Here is a 26,305-nt window from a genome sequence, read left to right as displayed (position 1 = left end):
GTCTCAGTAAACAGCCATGCATGTATGATAAGGTTTGTATTGCCTCAAGTGTGGGAAAGCACAGCAAATTACATGTGCAAGTACGCATGTGTGTGTTGGTGCAAATGTGAGTTTCAGGCTAAGTATAATTACTCTTGGTGACATACCGTACATGACTAATGAGCAGAGTTTGGGCACGAAGCGTCGAGCTCATTTGTCACAGGATGGTAGGTAAAAATTTCAGTGCTTTCAACTCCCGTGGAAAGCTGGAAAGGTCATGTTAAATGCTCATAAAGCCCTAATGCCTGATTAATTTCCTGTGCAAGCACAACTCAGTGAACACCCTCGATTAGGAGTGACACGTCACATGACACGGATGTCACAGTCATGTCCTTTTGCCGCTGTTCTCTCGCCATTATACTGTAGCATCTCTGACTGCCTCCGCGGTTCAATCCAGTGGCATGCAAATAGCCTTGACATGACCAGAAGAGCACTCCACACATAGTCAATACAATTTAATAACCCATTACGGAGAGAACACTGTTGTTTATAGCTGGGAATTAAACCAATCTAAAAAGAAATAATGGCAGCTTTTACGCCATAAAAGTAAATCGACGCTAGGATTTTTTTATTCATTAACTTTTAAGACTCAAAGTAATGACTACACATACATTTAACAGCTGAATATAAACCTCTGGAGATAAGAAATATAAAACATCACTGGTTCTAATGCATATGATTCATCTAAAGTACACACTGTCTGATCAGCTGTTATTTTGATTGTGTTTAAATGGAAACATTTCTCTTATTTAAATTAATAAATGCAATTACAATCACCTTCTTACAGCAATAAAAGCCTCTGGGGTGGTCTGTACTTAACCTTATATGCCACCGCTTTTTGTTGTGTAGGTAGGAGGTGACATTGATGGTAGGTAGAAATGTGAAATTTTATTTATCAAATAGTCTGTAACCGTAAATGTACAAATACATACAATAAGATAACAAAGGATAGTGATCATTCATGCTATGGTAATATCTCTTGTATTTCCACATGATATCATTTGTTTTTTAAAGATTGTGGTTAATATATCACGGATATCGTCGATAAACATATATTACACCCTAAAATTACATACGAAAAACTCCAACAAAAGCAGAAAGATAATTCATGTCACAAAGAATCACACGATTGATTCATTTAAAAAAAGCACACTTTAAGATGTTTATTTAACAGATGTACTCGACAACAGAACAAACCACCGTACTGTTATGAAAAAAGATCTTTCCAAACACAGGTCTGAATACACGGGTTGGGCAGCGAGATCCTTTCTATTGTGCTGATGTCAAGGCTCTTGTAGTTGGTAATGGTGACCTTTCAGATAACAGGTGTCATGTATGAAGGTCTATTAGACCCGGCTATCTATTGTTACACATGTGGGAGGCTCATGGTGTTGGGGGAGGGAGCTCGGACGTATCAAGGCGAGATAAAAGCCTCCGAGTGAGGGCGCGGGTGCATGCTCATCATAATGGTTTCTTTGACATGTGGTCTTTTACTAGAGGTCAGAAGGTCATGGGAGAAAAGGGGAGAAAAGGCAAAAACTGAAAGCTCAAAATCTATCTCACATTTCAGGAATCATATCAGCAGCAGACATGACTCGTCCCTCCCCAGAGCGTTTCTGAAATACAAACATGCTGGAATAAACTTAAAGCACTGATATGTATTTGGTATTGGTCTTGTATGCACTATGCAAAACTTCATTTTCTATAAAAACCTTATAGATGACAGTATTGCCCTTTCTGCGCAAAAAAATCTGAAAAATACAATTTTAAACCAAAAGAATTCCATTAAATTTATATGAAGATAATAAAAAGCTACTGACTCTGTGCTTCTGCTAACAAATGATCTCTCAAACAGTGGAAGCACTTGAACTGAAATGATTGCAGCGTGCAGGCCTCAGGCACAGAGGGAAGCAGTAGAAAAAAGAAGCACTGACAGTCCTTCATATCCCTTTCTATACAGACATATCACATTTTACAGAATACAATGCACACAAGATGGAATGAAAATAGTGTTGTTGTTTTTTATAAGGAAAAAAGACGCAGGCTTGTGTCACGTCAGCCATCAATTATCTCCACAATTTACATTCAATCTGATGAACCCAATCATATTTGTGTGCTTACCCTGAGGATGTCTGCCTCCACAACGTAAGTCGGGCAACGTGTTATTCTGTATTCTGCACACATGTTCAATCAGGACAAGGGCTTTGTGGATTCTAATCTCACACTTTGTGATCTCCAGATATCCAGGAGGAGAGGTTTGTGCACTGGAATGTGAGGCGAGTGTTTGTCTCGATGTGACGAGAGCTTCGGCGGGAGATTTACATTTTTCTATTAGCGGTGAAAACAGTGGGACGTGACTCTGCTGAATATGACTAACGAAGCTTAGTCTCCACTGTGGCTCGGATCAGTTGTGTAAAAGGATGCTAACTTTCTTTACAGAAGGTAGATGTCAAGCAGGAGGTCACCGTCGTTTAAATGCTTTACTCTAGTTGGCTTAAATTCACATTAAAAAAAAAAAAGAAAGAAGGTTTTACATTGGAGAGTCATTAGATTGAAAAAATTCATTGCAGAAAGAAATATCAAAATATTTCTGTTTGATCAATTCCAAAACCTTTGTCTTAAAAAAACCCCTGAAACTTGACTGTGTGATATGCAGTAATGTGTCTTTTCATAGTGTGTTCACAGTCTGCACGTCACCAACGAAATGTGGGGAAAAAACCCGAACAAAAGCCCCAAAAAACTACGAAACTAAACGGCAGTTTGCGTTAACCAATTCGCCCATGTGCATAAAACAGAGAAGCCAAGTATTTGGTCCACTGTCCACCTCCTATTAATCCACGTCCACGTCCAGGTTAATCTCGGTGCTCAGGTTAAGGTAGAAGAAGGCGTACACGCAGAGCACGAAGAACAGGATTGCCGCGATGACCAGGAACGCATCCTGAGGAGAAAGCAAAGGTTTAAAAATATATTCAAAATGTTCTTGTGAGCATTTTTTTATTTTTCTGCCCAAATCCCGAGTCTGTCTTTACACTCATGAATGTCTGCTTTGTTTGAATGTCATTGCAGTGTTTCATAATTGTTGTGCTTATTTATTTGTGTTACGTCTGTATTTGCCAAGTCTCTAATGCCTTTCTTTTCATCTGAATTCACCGCATGTGAATAAAGATTTGTTGTTTTCTTTGCTTGTTTTGAAAACCACAAATATTTAAACTCTCGCTCACAGTTCTACTGATGTGCATAAAAGGGCAAATCTAACTACAGCAATTACATTTTAGTTTCAGATATTAAACTGGGAGGGAAAAAAATTACTACAGAGGAGCAAACAAAGCTATTATCATCATCATCTGTGGATGTCATAATAATATATGAATTTGTATCTGTTTTCATATTTAAACCAGAAACGTAAACTGGAAGCAGTTGAAAATCCTCCACAGCTTCACATTGACAGTGTCAAACAGCTTCTTCTTTTATTTTTTAATTTGAATTTTGTGTTGTTATATACACGACGCGTACACGCTAGCCCTGCAGAAAATATGCTAACAAAATATTTCTATAAAAACATTTGAAATCGTAAAAGAACTGTACCAATAGAAATCACTTCTCATAATTAGGTAATACCACTAATGTGAAACACTACTTACTTTATAAAAATAAATAAATAAATCCAATCCACTATGTATTTTTATTACAATGTACATTTTACTCCAGTATTTAAGCAATCGAGCTAGAAAAACTTAAGAATACATAATAACTCGAAAATAATAAGTAACTATTTTATATATGATCACAACTTAAAACAAAATTTGGTTTAGGGGACTGATGATTAGGGCTGGACAATATGGAAAAAAAACAAATTTTTTTAGGACAAACTCTGGCTGCCGTTCATCTGTAGTGAGCGCAGACTGTCAGGCCACCGTTTACCTCAACTAATCAAACTATTAGCTTGAAATCAGTTGTTGTCGTCGTTGACAGCTCGTCAGCTGTCCTGTGACGGGAGGGTCTCATGTCTAATCTGCTGACAGTAACTGTCACTGTCAATATCAGGACTAAATACGCATGTTTATTCACTTTTGCATGGGTTAAAGACCGGACTTCAATTCAGGAGAGGAGTTAGAAATGAGGGAGGAGAGAAAGGACTGATGGAGGAGGAGAAAGAGATAATGAGAAAGAGTTGAATGGTCATATACAGTTAAAAAAAAAAAAAAAAAAAAAAGCTTATATGTGATTTTATAGTACCATATAAAGTGTACTATGCTTGTGGCCAGTTTCTAGCCACATACATAAAACACGATTAGGCAGAACTGCGGTGTCCATCCATCTCAGCCACTGTATTCAAGATAACTGGGCAACACTGTGCCACTCACTCCTATGAATTTTCAATGGATTAACTGTAAGTTTATGAGACTGCATCAATTGATGAAAGACCCAATAACATACCAATGGGATATATACTCATAAGTACAACATTTTTTTCTGTTAAACAAACTCAAACTAAATTACTTATCGCCCTACTGGGGCGACCGTGGTTCAAGAGTTGGCAGTTCGTTTTGTAATCAGAAGGTTGCCGGTTCGAGCCCCGGCTCCGTCAGTCTCGGTCGTTGTGTCCTTGGGCAAGACATTTCACCCGTTGCCTACTGGTGGTGGTCAGAGGGCCCGGTGGCGCCAGTGTCCGGCAGCCTCGCCTCTGTCAGTGCGCCCCAGGGCAGCTGTAGCTACAATGTAGCTTGCCATCACCTGTGTGTGAATGGGTGGATGACTGAATGCGTAAAGCTCTCTCTCTCTCCCTCTCTCTCTCTCTCTCATATGGAGGTGCAAAGAGTACCAGGCACAATATGTAATAATTAGGTGCTGGTAGGTAAAATTGAAGCAACATCTATGAAAAAAAACAAAAAAAACAAAAAACACATTGCAGCATCACATTTCAGAAGCCGGGTACCAAGTGGCTGCAGCATTTAAAAAAATAAAATAAAAATCTATTTGCAGTCAGGCTCCACTTTCACTTTTTTCGTCTCTCCATTTTTACTGAAAAGTTAAACTTTCTTCTACAAAATGGCCTATTTTTTTTATTTTTTTAGATTTTCTATTGGTTAATTGTCAAACAAATTGAGGCTTTCCAAAGGAGTGGTATTCAACTTGAAAATGGGAATTAGGAGCGCTTGTTCATTATGTGGTGCTCACACGATTACAATCTTCATCAGCTGGAGTTTCATTAGGGGCACTCAGAGTATTGAACAATGCCAGTTATTCTTTATCAAGAGAACTCATTAGCAGCAAACTTTCTAATCAACACTGGAGAGCTTGGAGAGCTTTAAAAGAGCACAGAGTACAGTCTGATTGGAGGTTATTCAAAAAGAAATATTTGAGTGTGGAAATGAGTTTTAAATTGCAAACTGGGCCAAAACAACAAAAGGTGACGTGGCAAGTGTTACAAAAAAAAATCTCAAATCTTTGCAAATGTTAATAAATTCAGTTTTCCATTTATAGATTTATAAAAAGACTTCAGGGAAAAACTAAATTTAACAAAATCCACCTGTTCATGAAAGAGGCTGATGCAAGGTTAAAGACGGGCATAAAGCACTAAAAAAGAAAATAAGATAAGCTTAGTCATCCTAAAAGACACTTTTAAAAAATTGAAACAACAAAACTATAGGACAATCTGATAAAACATCAGTTCAACGATTCCCTTATACTGCACATACACACATGGCAGACTACAAAAACAATCAGTCAATGAGCCAAACTGCAGAGAGAAAATGATAGAAAAATAAATAAATAATAAAAAAAGGGAGTGAGAATGAAATAGAAAACAAGTGAGAGATAAAGCTCGGCACAAATGAGGGGTGGTGGGGGGCTAATAATAATTCCTCTCTGACGAAGGCGATGGGGGTGACAATTAAAAGGCGTCACAGCATCCACAGCTATCTGTGTACATGTTGTAGTGCCTAGTCATCAGCAGCATTGGTCTTCATTAGCCTCAGCCCACATTTATCTGAATCCCAGCAGCCTCCAAACAGCTTAAAGTCCTAGCTTAATTGGAAAACTTTTAAATTTCATGCACTTTAGTTTCATATATTAACCGCCAGGCTTCCACCGCTTGATTTACTTTTCTATTTTGCTTAGGCCTCGGAGAAAAGAGAACTGTTATCAAATCACCGAGGCTTGATTGTTTTCTGCTTTTTCGTGTGTTCTGTGGCAGCTTTGAGAAAAAAAAAAAAGAAAAGAAAAAGAAGCACAACAAAGAGAAGCGTTTGTAATTCTGTCGAGAATATCACAAAGAAAACGTGTTTCTGACATAGGTAAACATTTTATTGAATTGCTGGAGACACACAAAAAACAATTACAATTCAGGTTTCTCCCCCTTCTTTGCATCAGGTCTCAGAGATAAAGAGAACAGCTGGTTACAGTGACTTGTCTATAAAAACAAGCTGGAGGGGTTTCAGTGAAAACACTCGAATTGGAGAAAGCACCTGCATTTGATTGAGATCATTGTTTTCGAGAAGAGTAGCCCACTGCGTTGACTCTTGCCTTGTCTCACAAATACATTTATGTGCACACACACACACACACACACACACACACACACACACACACACACACACACACACACACACACACACACACACACACACACACACACACACACACACACACACACACACACCCTCTCTGCCCACATTTTGATGGAGACCTCTGGATGGGGCCCAAACACATCATCATCTTCATCGTGTGGTTCTCTCAGCACTGGCGGCAGCTGCAGCACACTCGGCATGCTGGGAGCCAAGTCCCCATCACCCTGGCGACAAGCCATAGCTCAGCAGACATCCCCTCATCTGGTCCGACTTTTATTCTCCTCCTGGGTTTGTTTGTGCACGCACACGTGTGTACGTCTGTTTGTATGTTCCCATGTGCTAAGCAGGTTAGAGTCGGTGTGTCTGGGGCTGTATGTGGGTGGCAGCTTGTGAGAGCCACACAACCGTCGGTGCATTTGGAGCACAGTTAGTAAGCAGGTCTCATCCATACCAGCCACAGCAACAAACAATCAACCATTAAAGTGTTACGTTTTCTGACCGATTACATTGAAATTTCTAGTTAATTTTTGTAGATATATTAGTTTCCTTTGTTGAGCAATCAATTCTCCATCACCACCAGAATAGATTCTCCTGCCTTCAGACCACATTCACTCTGTTGCAAAGCTGCAAATCTATTGATAATTTTGCTGAATTTAATCACGTCATCTATTAGAGTAAAAACAAAACAAAACAAACAAAAAAAAAACCAAAAAATGCTTACCACAGCGCCCAAGGGTCCAGAGGGGTGGAAAGCTACAGAGTTAAGGTTAGTGAAGGATGCTGAGCCTAAAGCCAGTTTTAAAGGTCACAAAGGTAGCTCTCTCTTCCAGATTGCCATGGTAACTCATGGTGTTGCACACATAAGCTGCTCTGGATGTAGTTCAGAGCTGTGGTTTAAAAAAGGGCTGCAAGCGTCACACTTTCACCCATCCTTTTTCTGACAATGTGCTCTGAGTGTGATGCAGATGTTCAGCAGAGGGAATATGTTTTATTTATGTAAAATGGTGAGCCACAAGTTGCTAACATGACTGAACGAAGCCGTGCAGTGACGTTGCAGCAGACTACATCACATGCATTCAATTCAGCGATGCAGGAAAATAATGACGTTTTATACTTGGTGCTTATTTGCTTTAAAAAAAAAAAAAAAAAAAAAAAAGGCAGATATGGTAACTATGAATAAATTTCACTTTAATTTGGCCAAAGAGTAAATTGATTACAACATCTCTGCTGTTACATCCCCATGCTGAAATGGAAACAAGTTTAAAGTTTAAAAGCTCGAATGTGCCACTGTCATGTTAGAAATAAACAGCAGCACCATTAAATAGAACAAAAGGCCACAAAGCTCCCAACACAACCTTGAGCTTTTCTCTAACAGCACTGATTCGGGCATTTCACCAATTACTGCTTCAGTTACTCGAATCTGCCCCGTTAAAACAAAAGTTGGAGCTTCTTGACGTGAGTTATAGTTGTACAAACATAAGAAATGCCAAATACTGTATAGAAAAATAGGATGTAATTTCAAAAACACTAAAACAACTCAAGATATGAAGCTGTATCCATGGTTCAAATCCTCACCTGCGTCCTGACCCACCTGCTCCTGTCACAAAGAGGCAAAAATGTCCAAAAAGATAATACTTGTGGATCTATAGGATCTCGCTCGCCACACAGCACACATTCACAAATGACAGATGGAAGATACCCATCATTATCTGTCGTCTCCATCCTCTGCCAATTCCATAAGAAACCCCACCCCACCCACTCTACCACAACTTCCTAGGCTCAGCGGCTAAATAAGACTGAGGGAAAACAGTGCAGAACTGAACAGAAGGCTAGTGTGCCAATTAGACAAGGCAGCAGGCTCGTTTCCTCTGCTGCAAGATAATGTGCTGGAGCTACTTTGAAGGCGCTGCTTCTTCTCTAGGCAACCTGAGGAGAGGCTGCAGACTGCACTTCCTGCCAGTTTCTCCCTCTCTGCTGTCATTACCACATACCATTCACTCTTTGGAAGAGGCAAAGACTTGTGTTCTGGCAACAAGTTGTTACTTCCGTAAACACACTGTGACTCAACCTGTGTATAAGGACCTGCATGGATACAGCAGGTGGCTGGTTTTTGGGTTGTTTTTCCTTTCTTTCTTTCTTTTTTTTTTTTTTTAAAGCAACCCAGACAACTCAGCACTATGGTGGGAACAGAAGTTCTCCTTCTCTCACTTTCTCCACCACAGTGTCTCCATCCTTTCTCTCTGCCAACTCATCCAGACTGCCCCGTTACCCCAGCCCCGAGACAGCCTGCCCTGGCAGCTGTCAGATTCTCTGTGCCCGCATGTCTGTTGGCCCTTCTGAGGTGCCAGCTGCATCTGAGAGCAGCATCTCAACCAGGAATATGGAGAAGAGAAGAGAAGAGAAGAGAAGAGAAGAGAAGAGAAGCAGACAACATGCCCCAACATCCAAACCAGCCCTAAAAATTCCAGCCAAATCTTTGCTGTCAACCAAAGGTTCAGAGAGAGAGAGAGAGAGAGTGAGGGAGGCTTTCTACTGTCATCAGAGAGCTGTGTAAAAATCACTTCTTCAACTTCATATCACGCTAAAAGGACTTGATGGGAAAGCAAGCGTGACCAAATATCCATTACATTTGGGCTGAATTTCAATCGAACTCGGGGCCAAGAGGTCTAAGACAGTTTAATATCCTCGTCCCAGAGGTATTTTTAATCCAACCTCTGAAAATTCCACTCATCTTGGGCATGAAAAACATGAATTATTCATGACCAATATCAATATTTCAAGATATGGACTAATCTAATTGGATTAAAGACGTGTTTAATGAGGCCCTGCATGTCTAAGAGATGCATATTTTAAAACCTGACCATTTCACCCAGTGTTTAATCCTCATTGTGATTTGTTCATCTCTGCCCACTTCGTAGCAACTGAGGCTTAATCAGGAAGTGAAACATTTTGGCTTTTAATGTCCTGTAAGCAGAACTTGTCAGTGTAACAAAGGACAATAAGTGTTCAAGGACTAATACTGAATGTTACTGTAATGACGTCTTTCAATTGAGCTTCACTAAAAAAATAAAGTTATAAAAGTTCCTCTCATGGAATCTGTGATTTCAATCGTCTTCTTCTCTTGGCTGCTCCCTTTAGGAGGCGCCACAGCAGATCATCTGCCTCCATCTCGCCCTGATGCTAGCATCCTCTTCTGTCACACCAACCCTCTGCAGGGCCACTCATATCCCAAAATGTTCTTTTTGGTCTTCCCCTTTTCTTCTTGTTCCATCTTCAGCATCCTTTGGCCAATAGATCCATGTTCCCTCCTCTCTACACGTCTCAGCCTTGCCCGTCATTGGCTCCAAATCTCTTGACCTCCTTTTACTTTAGCATTACCTGCTCTATCCATTTCATCTTCTTTCATCTGCATACTGTATTTTCCTCTTTTCACCCACCTTCCTGTTGCCCCTCCTTTGCCATTGAAAGGATAAGACCACCTTTGTGTTTTATATCTCCTCTTTTTGTTAAAGAAAAGCACTATTTTACACACAATCTATGAAGGACACTAGCATACCTTCTTTAGCAAAGCAGCAGGGATCTTAAAAGAATAGAACAGCACATAATTATGTGAAGATCTACTATGGATTATTATATTCCCTGAAGACCTAGAGTAACTTCTTTCAATAAGACAGTGTGAAGAGTCTGGAATAAATAATATAAATATAAAAACTTAATACAAAAAGGAGCATGGGAAAAGTTGGCTAGCAAATCTTACATAGATAAGCAGAACCACAATTGTACCAGGACAGACATTTAAGTGTGGATATACATATATACAAACTGTAGAATACATATAGATAAAGGCTTCAGTAGTCCTAAACAGAAACCAAGTCTCACCCTGAATCCAGAGGAATTCTTCTTCGCTTCAGCTTTCAGCCGTGTTGCTTTCAAAACCGACTTTGTCTTTTTGTAGTCTTGCTTACCTAAAACACATGAAATAGATAAAAAGAAATTAAATGAAGTACACAAATAAATGACCAAGATTGACTGATATTGAGTGACAGGTTTCATTTACTGTTGCCAAACAACCAAAGAGACCAGAAAGTTTTTGTGTAGAAGTGTAGCACTCTGGGAACAAATGGTTTTTATATAATTCATAAATGCTGGTTGTACTCTGGTCTTTATTCTACAGAATAGGGAGGTTGCTGAATGGAAATATAACAGTTAAATGTGAGTTTCTCTCTATATATTCATGTGCTCAAAAATGGGTGGTGAGAAAGTGAGAAATAAATTGTGCACTACTGAAATTTCTCAAATAAACATATACACGCCTCACGCAGTCTACAAAACACACGGTTCACCTGTGCTTACTTGACTTCCCGTAGGCTAAATTCTCAAGGGTGAGTCCTGTGGGCAAACTGGCCACCCGGCAAAAAGTGTGTGTGTGTGTGTGTGTGTGTGTGTGTGTGTGTGTGTGTGTGTGTGTGTGTGTGACAGCTGGTTGTCTTGGTCTAATTAGAAACAACACACAGCAGGAAAAGGAACTTTGCTAACAATAGGGTGGAAAGGCAACAGCTTGCTGAACAGTGTGTGTGTGTGTGTGTGTGTGTGTGTGTGTTCAAGTTGTGCAATTTCCTATTTTTTTTTTAAACTATTCTTTCTTCAAACTTATGGTTAAATCTAGATTTGATTAAAGGTAAGATGAGTGTGGTGCTTGAAGTTAACTATGAAGTTTTCATGATTTAAACTTGATTGTACTTCATTAGAAAAACAGGGATGTTACATAGTACAGACTGAGACCTGGTGGTTTTTCCTCTTCCAATTAATCCTTGTTTACAATGGCGAATAGGAAGAGAGACTGGAAGATGTATTTTGGAGAGGGTTTGAGAGGGAAAAGCTGAAATAAGCTAGTGGGAAAACAGGTGTAGGTGTGTGCGTGTGTAGAGCTGATTTCCACTCAATAAGGTGTCACTCTTACGGCCCAGTCACAGAGGAAATGACCATTAGCCTTATGTTAAGCATTTCACCTGCTTTTCAATAATCTTGCTCCCCCTGCATCTTTTTTCCAAGATCTGATATTCACTTCCCATCTCTCCGCGCTCTCTTTTATCCCCCCCCCCCCCCCATTCCTCCTGGTCCTGAACCCTTCGTTCACCTCCCACTGACTCTGTGGAGGGCTAATAGAAATGGGGAGCGTGTTGCCAGGAGCAAACAGCGAGCTAGTGGGAATTCATTACGGGGGGCACTGAATGTCTCCTCCACTTGTCAGAAAGTGGAGAGGGGAAAATTTGATTGGAGGGCACCTCAGGTTGCTCACTATTCACATAACCGTTGCAAAGATTTTCACACTGTAAATGGCGTGATGTGAGCAAGGACGGGGTTTAAATTTCAATGCTAGATGTATATATTGGTTGAAGACATAACCATCTGGTAACAATTAGTACTTAACTGAGGCCAAATCAGAATACTTACACCAAGCAAGGTAATGTGTAGAGTAGTGTATATGCTAGAGAATTACCTCAGTGTGTGTATATGGTATTCTAATGCTGCTGTGTTACACTGGTGTACCTCCTGTAGCTACACAGCAGCTTTCTCTTGTGGTTTATTTGCGTGGGTTTGGAGCCTGCACAATCTACACGCGCGTGCCTGATGATATTGCACTAGGCTTATGAGTACTCCTATTTGTCATCACCGTTTCCACTGAGACATTTTCTGTCACCAATTATCTACCTGCATTGAGCTACAAGCAATCCTCCCATCCCTCCCTGCCTCAGCCTGCCACCCTGAAAAGCCATCACTGTTCTCCTGTACAGCAACAACAATGACACGTCTCAGAGGAACATTAACCCCTGTAAAACGGCCTAGGGCACCTGCTGGGATGGCTTCCCCGATCGTGCCTTTCACTGAAGTCATCGCCGAAGAGACAGAGAGGAAAAGTGAAAGTGGCCTTCTCCCCCCACCGCTTAAAGCAAAGTTCAGATTCTTCTTGCTTGTTTGTCATCAGGTTACCTATAAATGGAGTCTGATGAAGACGGCTGTGAAATTAGTTTTTATCTTGAGCCATTATTCTGTTTAGCATAATGAGACAGGTAGGGGGTATTAGCTAAAATTAGTCACATGTGATTGTGCACTCAAGGGAAAGAGAGGGGAGGTATGTGATTTGTGTCATACAAATTGGCCATTAAAATGAAGATAGAAGAGTGGTGAGTGATGATAAGAAACTTTACCATTTATTTTAAGTTTCTAATGCATACAATGGAATCCAACAGCCTGAGCCTCCTAAATGCTTCTATTTTAGAAAACAAATACAGATCCAATTCGAACAACCTGTATTACAGCTGGCAAAATAAGCTTAACAATTTTGGTGAAATTTTTAGTTGTGATAAAAAAAATTAATTTCATGAATATCTTATTCAGTAATCGCCGTTTGCATTAATGACAGCGCTCAAGCTGGACTCCACAAGTCTGCATAAAGATGAGACATGTTATCAAAAATGGAGACAATGCCCCAAATAGTTTACTGCGATATTCAGCACTCCTTGGTCTTCGAGCATCATCGCAAGGATGTAGCTCAAAGGATGTTACGTGCCTCTGAACAGTGGGCTGCTACTTGTTTTGGTGCAGGTGTTTAGTTCAAGCTATCTGCCATTACACTGTGTTGACACGCTGCACTGACATTCTCTAGGCTGATTATCGTCTCACACCTTTCTGTTACTGCTGTGAATCTTAAAGTCTAAGTCATCGTTAAATTCTTCAGTTGTCCACACAAACATTTTGATGTCTTAAGCCATGCCAAGTGTTTGCTCTCATTTCCTCCTTTCTGTGAAGCGGTTTGGAGACACTACCCATCCTCTGATGAGATCGTCTTCCTGCTACAGACTGAAATAACATGTTCTTTATTTAGAAAATGCAGCTGTTTCTAACAAAGCTCGATGCCCTGAACCTCATGATCATATGGTTTTTCTTTCAGTCTCCCTGGTAATGTTCGGAATAGGGCTGACTGAGTTTTCGCAAAGCATTTGAGAGCCATTTGAAACCTTTACTCCAGTCATGATGTGATGCTAATAATACCCCTCTTTGCTTAGAATAGCAATTTGATTGCTGACACTTTCTCTTTTGCAAGGAGATCATTTTTCCCCACTATCACAATGAAGGTAGTAACCAAATCGAAACTGCACAGCCACATTTGTAACAGGTGTGCAACGGCAGGATGTTCATTTACGTCAAGCCTCTAGTGAGTAGATTCAATTCATCCCTTTTTATATGCAACAAACCCTTAGACAACCATGTCTACTTTTAGATTTCTGGTTGCAAGTTCAAGAGTGAATTGTTCACAACTGGTGAGACCACCTTAAGCCTTTCATATAATTAACTAAGTACAGCTCTGTTCAACTTCCCCTTTCCTCCTTCTTTGTTATTTAAAAATGGAATAGAATGAGAAACATGGGGATCATTTTGTGAATAAATTATTTCCTACTTTTGAGGAACTGAGAAATGAAAGCCTATCATGAACTAGTATAGTTCGGCTTCTTTTATTCGAGTCATGCATCCTCCTATATATAAAAACAAAAAACAAAAACAAATTATATACTATTCTCAGTCACATCTTGGTAAATTTATTCCAGTGTCAGAAAGTATTAAAAATCAAGTAACTATACCATTGCAACGAGCTCCATTATGAACCCAGTATACCCCACAGTTCATCTAATGCCATGTCTTCATATAAACCATGAGCGAGAAGCACATTAGCAAAGCGGCAGCAGCTCCAAACTTCTGCCTGTGTCAGACAGAACACAGCAAAAAAGCCAACGCAAAGGAAAAAATAGACTTAAAGTATAAGAACATGGTTCAGAGCACACATATGGACTTACAGTACCACTGTACTCATTTAGTAGACAGGCATGAGGATGACTACTGAAAAACTTGCAGCAATATTCAGTTTAATTGCAAGCACGACTAGGTACACCTGTTCACCTGCTTGTTAACACGAATTACTCATCAGTCAGTAGCATGGCAACAAGTTTAGACATGTAGACATGGTCAAAACAACCTGCTGAAGTTCAAACTGAGCATCAGAATGGGGAAGAAAGCTGATGTAAGTGACTTTGGCATGGTCATTAGTGCCAGATGGGCGGGTCAGAGTGTTTCAGAAACTGCTGATCTACTGGGGTTTTCCTAGTCAACCATCCCTAAGGATTACAAAGAATGGTCCAAAAAAGAGAAAATATGCACTAAGCAGCAGCTCTCTGGGTAAAAATGCCCTGTAGATGCCAGAGGTGAGAGGAGAATGGAAAGAGTGCTTTAAGCTGATAGGAGGGCAATATTAATTTAAATTACCACTCACTAAAACAATGATTTGCAGAAGAGAATCTCTGACCGGACAACATGCCAAACCTTAAAGCAGATGGGCTATAGCAGCAGACTGCAATAGTCACTCTTGTCAGCTGAGAACAGGAAACTGAGCACAGTGGTACAGTGGTTAATGTTGCTGCTTCACAATAAGAAGGTCCTGGGTTTGAATGCACTGGCTGGGTGTTTTTCTGAGGATTTTGCATGTTCTCCCTGTGTTGTGTGGGTGTTCAGGTCTCAGCATATCCCAGCTTCATCTCACAGTCCAACTTTCAATCCTGAAACTGGCCACTGGTGTGAATGTGAGCATGAATTTAATGGATGTAGCTATATGACCCAAAACAAGGGCAGCTCTGAAGTAACCACCAATTCATTATTAAACTGATAGATGATATAACACCAGGTTGCTTTAAAGCCAATATATGTAAAACCATTTACTGCCTACAGCACACAGCTATCGCTAAGCCAAAATGACCACAAACAGGGACATGTGTATGTTCAGAGGAAAAATAAATAAACTAAAAATGCCTGAAGATTTCTGTGGGTGACTGTTTGTGTTTATGGGGACTAACCGTCCCACATACTGCATCCAACACAGGCAGAGTAATTTGGACAGACAGCCCTGTCTAGTGGTTTCTGAGTGCCCTGGGACAATTCGGGAAACACACCGACAGCGTGTTTGACAGTTTTCATGCTTTGCTTCCGCGTCTATCTGGCATTGCAGCCATATAGTCAGTGACCACATGGTGCGGATCGCTGACATCTGCCAGGATGAGTGGTAGAACCTGAGAACTGATGCCAGACTCTTGGGGTATACTGAGCCCTTTTTCGCTTACTGGAAGAGAAAGGAAGCGAAATAATAAATAATAAAGGGAGATTATCCATGATATAATGCCGAGAGATAACTGGTACACCTTGTCGATCTACTGCGCTGTCTTATCTACAGATAGGAGTGAAGTATTTCACCTGTAAGAAGCAGTATATCATGGGTGTTATCTTTTATTTGCATGTAAAATGGTAACTTGTAAAGCTATTGGCTTCCAGCTTGACATTTTGTATTTAAAATTGTGGGTGTCTTTATCTATGTGGACAATTTTCCCTAGTTTTCAACAAGCATTAAGGATCATTGTGACTGAACACTTGTACTTACATGTAAGAATGCTACAGCTTTATCTATCCTAAGGGCATTCAATTACAACAGGTTTAATAATGTTATTAAAAAAAAGAGAGTGTCAACAGTAGCTATTTGATGGCCATCTGCCATGACAAAAGCACTCCAGCAGAGATGATGGTACAGCTCAACAACCAGCCTGGACTACTGCCGATGTGCCATGAATAAGCTACCTATTACGATTTCAAATTACCATGTGTGGCCCATTCCAGCTCTGAGGAGAACAAGCCCCATGCTCCATTTGAAGACTTCATTTTTCTCCATCTTTTCCCCCCACGCTCTGTTTTTCACCTTTGCTGTTAAACAGTGGTTCAGTGAAATTGCCTGATGGCCGTCCTTTTCAAACAGAAGGAAAATGGTAGAAATTGAGGGGTTGGAGGAAGGCGGCGGGAGAGATGGGACCAAAGTGTGTTACACATTTCTGAAGTGATAAGATGTGCTCAGAAAGAAAACACTAAATGGGGGAAAGGAAAAGAAAAAATGGACTCGTGGGAGAGGATGTGATGGCGGGAGATGAGCTTGTTATGTTTGTCTGTCTCTCATTTGTTGAACCTATCAGGTTTTGCATAATGGCAGACAGTTAAGGGATATCTTCAGGCTAAATAATTCTATTCTTCTGTCCCAGTATGAAAACATATACAACAGCAATCCCTCTCCTTTATAAGCTGGTGGTGTAAAAAGCTTTCACATGCCTGAGGAAAATAAAATAAAATAAAAAACACAATTGGACTTACAGTGCCATCTTTTTTTCTTTAACAATAATAACAAAAAGAAAGAAGGATAAACGTGACATAACTTTAGAAATGGAAATATGAACCGACCAAACATTTTGCTTTAAAACTCATGAGAGCACCACGAGTCCTGTTAACACAAAATTAACACCAGAAAATACAAAACCTGGAAAAAATGTGAGGATGTGAATCACCACAGGCAAAAGAAATAACATGTACTTAAAGCTGGAATGAAGGTGTTTAGAACAATGCCATTACTGTCACAGTAACGTCACCGTAGTTTACAGCTTTTTAAATAAATATATAGCATCTCCATGTACTCTGACTTCCTCCCACAGTCCAAAGACATGCAGTTAGTGGGGATAGGTCCACTGGAAACTCGAAATTGCCCATAAGTGTGAATGCGGGTATGAATGTGAGTGCGAATGGTTGTCTATGTCTATGCGTTAGCCTTGCGACAGACTGACGATCTGTCCAGGGTGTAACCTGTGTCTCGCCTTAAGACAGCTGGCATGGGATCCAGCATCCTCCCAGCTTAGAACAGGAAAGTGAGGGTATTATTCACACAGGCTCACAAACATTGGACAACAACAAAAACTGTAAAAACATTGCCTGGTCTGATGAGTCTGCTGCCACTTTGGTAGGATCAAAATTTGGTATAAACAACATAAAAGAGATTTATCCTGGCGTCTAGTAATGGTCCAGGCCATAGGTGTCAAACTCTGGCCAGCCTAAATACATTTGGCCCGCGAAGCCATACCGCGACTTTGTTCCAAATTTGAATTTTGGCCCACTGTGTATTTGAGTTTGACACCACTGGTCTAGGCTGAGGGTGGTGGTTTAATGGTGTGGGAATACTTCTGGCTCATTCTGGTTACTTTAGCACCAATTTGGCAGAATTTAAACACCACAGCCTGCCTACTGTTGGTTACCACATTTATCCCTTTGTGACCACAGTGCCCCCATCTTCTGGTGGCTACATCCAGCAGTATAACACTCAATGTGACAAAGCTCAGAACATAACAAAATGGTACTCAAACAGCCTCCATAGTCACCAGATCTCAAGCCAACAGAGCATCTTTGAGTTTGGGGGGGAAACCCAGAATACCATCTTGGATGTGCAGCTCTACAGCAACTGTGTAACAGATCCGCAGTAATTGTGTAATACAATTATGCCAAAATCTGAAGACAAAAGGGGGTCCAACCTGGTAGTATCAATGTGTATCTATTGAAGTAATCATATTTAACTACTAACTAAGCAAAAGAACGCAAGAAAAGGACATGCACATTTGTGTAGCCAGATGTTGTTGCCACATCTCTTGGACTGGGATTCAAGTCACCAAGTTAAATATTCTTTCCTTGAATGTACTGTAGCATCAGATTTTTAGATTCCCATAGTCATGGAGATCCAAATAAATCTCAGACATCATGTTAGTTTAGTAACTGCACTGTGCCATCACTCTACTACCTTGTAAAAGGACAAATCATCAGTCATTAGTTGTCAATTAATCAAGGCCAAAACCAGATCTTTCATGAAAAGTTCATTTGCATGACTTTTGTGTCTTATAAGACTACTGTGTCACATTTCATGTTAACAAAATGGGAGTCCCGGGATTTAAAGTAAAACCTTTAAGCCTGCAAAGCCAACAGAGCTTCCCTTTGTATCCAAGTCTGTCAGCTGCCCACAATTATCCAGCTTTGCCACTGGCGACCTTTTGGCTTTGCTCTACACGAGAAAAACAAAAACGAAAAGATATGATAGGTGCACTGATCTTTAAGAAACCACAGCTGGCACGCTAAAGTTGGCTGAGCCTTTGATTGATTCCAATCATATTGCCTTAGTTGGCCCTTTGTGAAGAAAGGGGAATGAAGGGGGAAGTAAATACTACATGATTAGAAAGCCAATAAACCTGACAAAACAGCTTCTGACAAGATGGTCTTTAAGCAACGTATTCACTGTCACCTGAGACGCTGCTTTTTCATGACCAAGTGGAATTATTTGCACAGTTTGCATAATGGCTGTGAATTTGGTTGAATTTTCTTTTTACTCTAGTGCAAACCAGAAACACTTCCAACGCTATGCAAAGAGATGATGCATAATCCTACACTGACAAATGTGAGAACGGCCACCAAATACTTCCCAGTAACATATAATTATTATTATTATTATTATTATTATTATTATTATATGTGATTTCTTAAATGTGGAATGTCAGCTTGATTTTTTATAATGCGGCATTAATTACGTGTGCATTCCTACACTGGCACAATCAACCAATCAGTGAGGATTATGTGTCAAATGGAATTCGACCACAAGTAGATAAATACAAACTACCAAAAAAGCATCACAAAATAATTACCAGTAGCCTTGTTTTAATTATTAGTTAATTTATTGGTAGAATTTTGCTGAAACTATCAGCCATATGTTATATACGCTGCTATAGAGAATTTATGACAATGGAGAAAAACAGTTTGTTGGATGAGTTTTCACCATAGACAGTATGAAGATAGATACAGCGATCATAACATCACCCATCGGTTAATGAAGTCTTATTATGAAGTTTTTTAGCTGCTATAGTCTTGGCATTTTAAAAACAAATGTGATGACCAAGGGGTGGATTGGGCTACAAAGCACTCTTGTCAATCACAACTGCATAAAATCACCTGTAAAATGTTTATGAGATCAGTTCTGAGAGCAGTTTTCCAATAGATTTCTATTGGATTAGAAGTCTTTTTGGCCCCCATTAGAAGTAGCGCATGTATAAAGCACTGTTGCATTTGCTTCTCTTTTTAGACCTAGATGCTAGATCTATGTTTTGCACTGTGTATGATTTCCACACAGTTCAAACATGTCAGGTCAACTAGCAATAACTAAAAGGTTTTCAGAACAGGTCCACAAAATTCAAAAACCACTCAAGTTCCTCTTCTTGTACAACTATGGATAGTTTTCAGTGATCAGTGGAATGCATTTCTCAAAGGGGCTAGATTTTAATTTTCAGGAAGCAGAAAAAGTTGCAGGTTGTGTTGATGCCAGTGGGTTCATGCCTAAAACTTATGGGCTTTAAGCTGTTTAAGATTGGTTCCTCTAAAATTTCTTTGTTATTATACAAGTCTGCTTTGACTATCTCACTAGGGGACCATTTCACAGCACGCAATCAGATGAATGTTGAAAAAACAAAAAATGACTGCCTGAGAACACTACCTTAAAATAAGAGATGAGACGAACTTCGAACATAAAGCTTTTTATGGACCAGTTTTTATTTTTTATTTTTTCCAAATACACCTTGTGCGTTATTTCATTTAATTACATTTGATTGATTTGCTGTTGCCGAGCAGCAGTACAGATGACTCACCAATCTGCTTTCTGTATTGATCAACCGGTAATTTGGTTGCACTGGCATCTTTCTTCCCCATCCTCCGTCCTCAACCTGACAGAAAATGAGAATAAAAAACATTGAGACAATTTCACAGTTAAGTCTCCACATTACTCACGATTGTTTGCAACTATACTGCAGCTCCACTCCTTCTGTAGCTCGGGATAATTTATGAAATCTGCAGGAAGGATTCAAGTTAATACACAATCACATATAGCGCACAAAGTAGTCAATTTTGATCAGGCAGATGGTTTATCTTTCACATACATCTGCTACACGTAATTAAATTAATTCTCACCACCTACCATGTGTGTTACGCTCTCGGTATGTGCACTTCCTACCCATCTCATTTAGCCTAGCACCATTTTCCTTCACACCATGAGTTCTCTTTGATTACATTGACAGCTCAGAGGTAAGATATAAAGACAGAGAGCTATGAATAATATAAATAATATCTTTAGGATGTAATTGTACAAGTGAGTGACTACACTTGGGGTATAGAATAAATATGAACATAAAAGCACTGCACAGCAGGAGTAACAAAGACGTGGTCAAAGGAAGAAGACTTATGAATAAGAAAACAAACGTGCTGCAGGGTTTGATTTGATATGGTTCTCTCTTCTGTTTGGCTTGTGTTTCAATAAATGAACCCTCTTCAAGTTTAAATATAATAGAACAAGGGGCACTGGTAACAATAACATGCCAGATAATGATTAGACAATTGGCTGTTGTAGTCAGTAAATTGCACTTGCAGATTACACAGTAAAAGACATCCCTATAAACATATCAAGTCATAATAAGCAAGTCATTTTCCGTTTCACCTGTTTAAAGAGGCGTCCATACAGGAAGTGGCGTGGTGAACAAAAGGCTAAATATCACTCCCATCACTAGAGAATTCCTGAACTATCGTGCGACTCTTTTGGTTCTGTACATCACCTCAATGGACTAAAATAAAGCAAACAAGATGTGAGTGAAGAATAGCTGCCAATCAAGAAGTTTAATGAAGAAAAATCCTCATTAACCATTTAGGTATAATCAGCAATTTTAACAGTCCTTTTATTTCGCAGTGAAATGAAAAAAATCTAATCAATAAGCAGTTTCATGGTCAGGTGTGTTATGTTATTTCATGACAAATGAAAGTGTTGAATTGGCATTCTGTAGCTGTAGGTCTCAATATGACGTCCAAAAATATTGATCAGAAAACCAGATGTGTCAGCGGAACTAGAAACTTTAGGACAAGGCAAATCAACACAACAACAAAGCAACACTAAAGGGCCAGACATGATGATGTGATGATATGAGATTCCTTTCTTTGGTGGAAAAAGAACCACTTCACAACATCTAACCAAGTCAAGAGCACTCTCATAGAGGTAAGTGTATCATTGTCAGCATCTGCAATCAAGGGACTCATTCATGAATGTAAATGAACTCAAGACCACTGGTGCAACTCAGGAGGAAGAAAGTTCAGATAAACGTGAAAACAGAAAGAAAAATGGCTGTGGATGAGGAAACGTTGGCAGAAGTGATGATATCTGAGATCCACAGGCCAGACATGCAAAGGAAAACACTCAAAGTCGATCATATGAGATTTCTTGCCTTTCGCAATGCTCCAAACCTGGTGGGATAGCATTTTACAGTCCAGCTGGAGAATGTTTCTTTTGTGATGCGTTTGAAGTCAGAGCTTTAAACGGCAGAGTAAGTTACCTGACTTGAATTTTGTCGGCTTAGTCTGTGAAGCAGATTAAGGTACTTAATAAAGACAAAACTAAAAGGCAGAAAGACCCACAAAGAAGCAGAAACTAATGGTGGCTAGGGTAAAGGCTTGCCTCGCAAAGCTTCTCAAGACAGGTGACCCTCATGGGTACCACACAAAGGATTCTCTTTATAATTATGTTTGCTTGTCCCATAATGTTTAGGCCTGAAAAAAACTGAGTCTTGATTTTGATTAATTAATTTTAAACCCAATTTAGTTGATTATAGAAGCTAGTTTAAGTATATCGAGTATTTTAACCATAACCATTCACTGGTTATGGTATTTGGAGATGGCGAGGTTGTTTTTCTGTGTACCTATAATAAAAACAATACCTGAAAGATTTTATGATGTTTAACACAAATAACTAATAAATAAATAAATAAATAAATAAATAATCAAATGAATACAAATGTGTGTCAATTACTAAAAGTACACCACTGGCATATAACTTTAAATGGTATACATTCAAGTGACAAGAACTACACTACAATCAAATTTAATTAATTTAATTGGCTATATAAAGTTGGAATATTACAGATGCCATTAGATGTGTTACTGGGGTTTTATCCTATATAAAAATACCATTATAATGTCTTTGATCTACTATAACTGTTGATTTTTTAAAAATGCCTTATGGCCAAAAGATAATCTAAATAAGAGAAATGAATATGAAGCATCTAAGCCCACGTAATGCTTTTCTTTACAAAACTTAGGACTGCCTGTTTGTTGCATCAATCCAAAACGCTTGTTTCTCCTGCTCTAAATTCCAGACAGACTCTCTCACAACACACTGCATCAATCAATATTGTAGCCCTTTGTTTAAAATAGTGGGAAAAGTAAGAGTGAATCTAGGGACGCGTACGTGTGGTTGCTGATGATACAGAAATGTCCGTCCTGTTCTCTGGGCAAAAGATTTGAGGTGAAAAGATTTACAATTACCCACATTAGACACATAATACCAGCTACTAAATCCTGCTACTCTAACAATAAATGATTATAATTTAAAAATAAAAAATAAAAAAATAAAAAAAAGAGAGAGAGAGAGAGAAAGAAAGAAAGAAAATGTTCAAGTGTGGTAAAAAGAAACATTTGTATGCAGGTGTGCACATAAGAGGAAGAGTTAGGTGAATAGGAAAAAGTATCTATGTGTATCCAAGAGGAACAAGAGTGGTGGAGAATCTAGAGCTGCAGCTGGGGAATAGAGGAGAGAGACTGAATTAGCATGTTCAAGGAGCGTGGCTGGCTGCCTGTGCTGACTGATACCTTCTCAGGGGAGACTGCAGCTGCCTTGGGTAACCAGAATTTTACCTTACATTAAAAACACTGTTTTCAGCTACATTTCAAACACTCTTAGTGGCAGCATAGAACAAGGATGTATGCACAGCTATTGTTCTCCAGCAGCTGGAAACCAGAGTCAGCAAATAAAAGCAAGTCAGAGAAAGACAAAAGGAGGAGAGGAACCTGTCCAAATGAAAATAAAATGTCAACAGTTGGAGGCTCTCAGAGCTGCTGCTATGCAGTATTATTCATTAGCATCACAATAATATACCTAAATTGGAGTCACTAACGTTTGAACAGATACATTTGAGTATATTTTGCATCTGCATCAGTGGAACATAGCAAAGCAGCATGCTGCTGCTAGTGACAGGTGCATTGTTGGAATTGATACTATAATACATCCCTGTCCATTTTTTCACCGTATAGTCATAGATGACAAGGCGAATAATACATTCCTGTCATTAACAGTGTTAACTGTAATCTCACTTTACTAGAAACCTGAAGTAAATCTGGATTTTAAAAAATTGCTTTATTTTTTAAAACTAAAGCATTTTACAACAGCCATTTCCCTGAAAGACACAGTCTTCAACCCCAGTAGAGTAAAAACTACAAGTCAAGGTTTTACTTGCCGTGCACAGGTTAGACGAGTGTCATTCAAGAAAATGCTTACAAATGAGTACATATGAACTGAACCAAAAGAAACAAACGGTTGTATTAAGTATCTGTACAAAAGATTTGTCTTTATCTTGCTCACATTGCCCTCATAATGTTTAAATAAGTATACCAGCCTGTCTGTAAATTTAGCATTTAAGACGATTCACAACCATCAGCTTTAGCAGGTGAAGGAATTTGTGAAAGAGCCAGAAAATCATTAATGTCAATGTGCTGTAGGATTCATTGAGTAATTATATGGTGATGTCAATCTGGAGAAATTGTTTCCAAGTGCAAACGTACAGCAAATGTGAAGAAAAAGGATTTCTTTAGGGTTTACAGATAAAGGTCTGAAAAAGGAAATATCCAGCTCTCTGGTGACAGGAGAATGGCTAGACTCCAGTGAGCTGATAGGAAGGCAACGTAATTCAAATAGCTACTTATTGCAAGCAATAGATGCAGAAGAGCGTCTCCAGAAGGGCAACAGCAGCAGAAGACAGATGATCTGATATCCTCGTGTTGGTGTTGTTCCCACATCATCATAATAAATGTTGTTCCAGGTTCAACATTGCAACAACGCCAACACGAGGATATCAGATCGTCCGCAGAGGACCACACCAGGTGCCCCTAGGTGTCAACTAAGAAAGTGAGGCTACAATTTGCTCAGGCTTTGATAGTGGTGGTGAAATGATGTGGAGGATATTTTCTTAGCACACTTTGGGTGCCTTAATACCAACTGAGCCTCAATTAAACACCACAAACTTTCCTAAGTTGTTGCTGCTGTCCGTTCCTTTATGACTACAGTGCACCAGTCTTCTGATGGCTGCTTCCAGCAGAATAACACACCATGTCACAAAGCTCACATCATCACAAACTGGTTCCTTAAATATGATAATGACTTCACTGTGCTCCAATTATCTCAATTCCAAAAAGTGCCTTTGCAATGTGGTGGAACAGGAAGATGACAAAACCTCTGAGGAATGTTTTCAGCAACTTGTTGAATCTATGCTTCAGATGATTTAGGCAACTCTGAAGGCAAAAGAAAAACCTCATACTAGCAAGGCATACCTGAGTATAGCATTGCATATTAAGCTCTAGTTGCTCCAGGTGACCCAGATTAGTCTGAAAAATTATGTATTCTCGGTAAACTTCAAAATAACATCTTTTCTTTGTACCATTCATGCTGGTGCCACAGTCTGACTCCCAAGCACATGAACGAAGCAAAGTCAGAAGAACAACTTCCCAATCTGGAAAATGTGACAATTATAAATGCACGTGAATGCACAAGTAGTGTTAGCAAAGGGTCATGCTAAATAGGGCCCCAGTGCCTCACAAAAACAAATAAATAAATGTTGATAAAATTCAGCACTTCAAAGTTAAATATTTTCACAGATCAGCAGCTATTTTCTAAGCTGTATGTGTTTGGAAAGAAATCGTTGAAAGTCTTTACCACCAGTATCCATTCAGACAAAGCAAAACCATGATTATTTAGTCTGAATGTTTTTATGTTTGCTGGAACTGATAGGTCAGCTTTGTTTCGTCAGTTTATTCTCCCCTCACTGACATCAACAACGTAAACAAAAGTAAGGTCAAATGTAAAAAGGCAGATTTATGATATGCTTGCGGAACAATGCTTGATGCTTGTCCTTCGATTTCTCAACAACGTCAAAATCACCAGTAAGTCTTGACTATTAACAGAACACCCATTTAATGTTTCTGAAAGCCCTTTAATGTGTGTGCAAAGACTCCAAAACACCGCAGTAAGTAGAGACGTGCAAGAAGCAATGTTGATTCATTGCACTGACGGCGATACTTACACTGTGAACGCGTCGACGAGAAGAAGTTTACGATATGCACGGCTGCTTTACGTGAACCCGCAGGACGACCGATTTCACCAATTTTATTTATTGGACTTTGATCTAAATTTCTCCGAAATGCCAACACATCACTTCTTCCGCGGACAGTTCCTGTTTTGCTCGGCAACGTCGATGGCAGGCAGCCTTTTCATCCAATGAAACAAGAGTATCTTTCGTTTTGACCAATAGCGGGGCGCCGGGTGGGACGCTAAGACAAAAACACTGGAGCAGCATGTGACGGGTTGATAGTCGGACACTCCCAAGCGGATCCTTTTCTCCTCAAAACTTTTTAACCAGGGTCACCAAAATGGTATTTATTTCTTCAGTGTTTCAGAAAAAACAGTTTTAGATGTTGCTGCTATGCACAAAACACAAAAATAGCCCATCAGGCATATGACTTTATAACAGTGCTACATCATTACATCATACTAAACTGTCAATAATATCAGGTAGCAAAAACTAGCAAGAACTATTTGCTAATTAAAACATGAGTAATAATGTACAAATATAACGATTTTTTAAATGTTTTACATTAAATGAAGAAGGAGCAGA

At 39.4% G+C, this 26,305-nt stretch overlaps 1 protein-coding gene across 1 annotated transcript; it reads right to left on the bottom strand.

The window, feature by feature from the left end:
• Nucleotides 1-1,187: 1,187 nt before the first annotated feature.
• On the bottom strand, nucleotides 1,188-25,880 carry triqk (triple QxxK/R motif containing). The gene is made up of 4 exons (XM_085262590.1): nucleotides 25,715-25,880; nucleotides 20,195-20,269; nucleotides 10,488-10,573; nucleotides 1,188-2,977 (listed from the first exon to the last, which is right to left on the bottom strand). Exons 2-4 carry the CDS (start codon nucleotides 20,253-20,255, stop codon nucleotides 2,870-2,872), a joined length of 255 nt encoding a protein of 84 aa, XP_085118716.1. The 5' UTR covers nucleotides 20,256-20,269; nucleotides 25,715-25,880; the 3' UTR covers nucleotides 1,188-2,869.
• Nucleotides 25,881-26,305: the final 425 nt, after the last annotated feature.

The sequence above is a fragment of the Mchenga conophoros genome, linkage group LG22, assembly GCF_057382185.1.
Source record: "Mchenga conophoros isolate Kocher_MC1m ecotype Shallow Benthic linkage group LG22, M_conophoros_male_GT1.1, whole genome shotgun sequence".
In the NCBI taxonomy this organism is placed as follows: Eukaryota; Metazoa; Chordata; class Actinopteri; order Cichliformes; family Cichlidae; genus Mchenga; species Mchenga conophoros.
This window is presented reverse-complemented; position numbering and strand designations above follow the sequence as displayed.

Bases quoted from the DNA above. Each gene is read 5' to 3' on its own strand.
- triqk (XM_085262590.1), bottom strand. From the start codon at position 20,255: ATGGGGAAGAAAGATGCCAGTGCAACCAAATTACCGGTTGATCAATAC. The intron at 10,574-20,194 runs GTGAGTCATCTG...CATGTGTTTTAG, and splicing joins TCAATACAGAAAGCAGATTG to GTAAGCAAGACTACAAAAAG. The intron at 2,978-10,487 runs GTGAGACTTGGT...CTTTCTCCTCAG, and splicing joins AGAATTCCTCTGGATTCAGG to GATGCGTTCCTGGTCATCGC.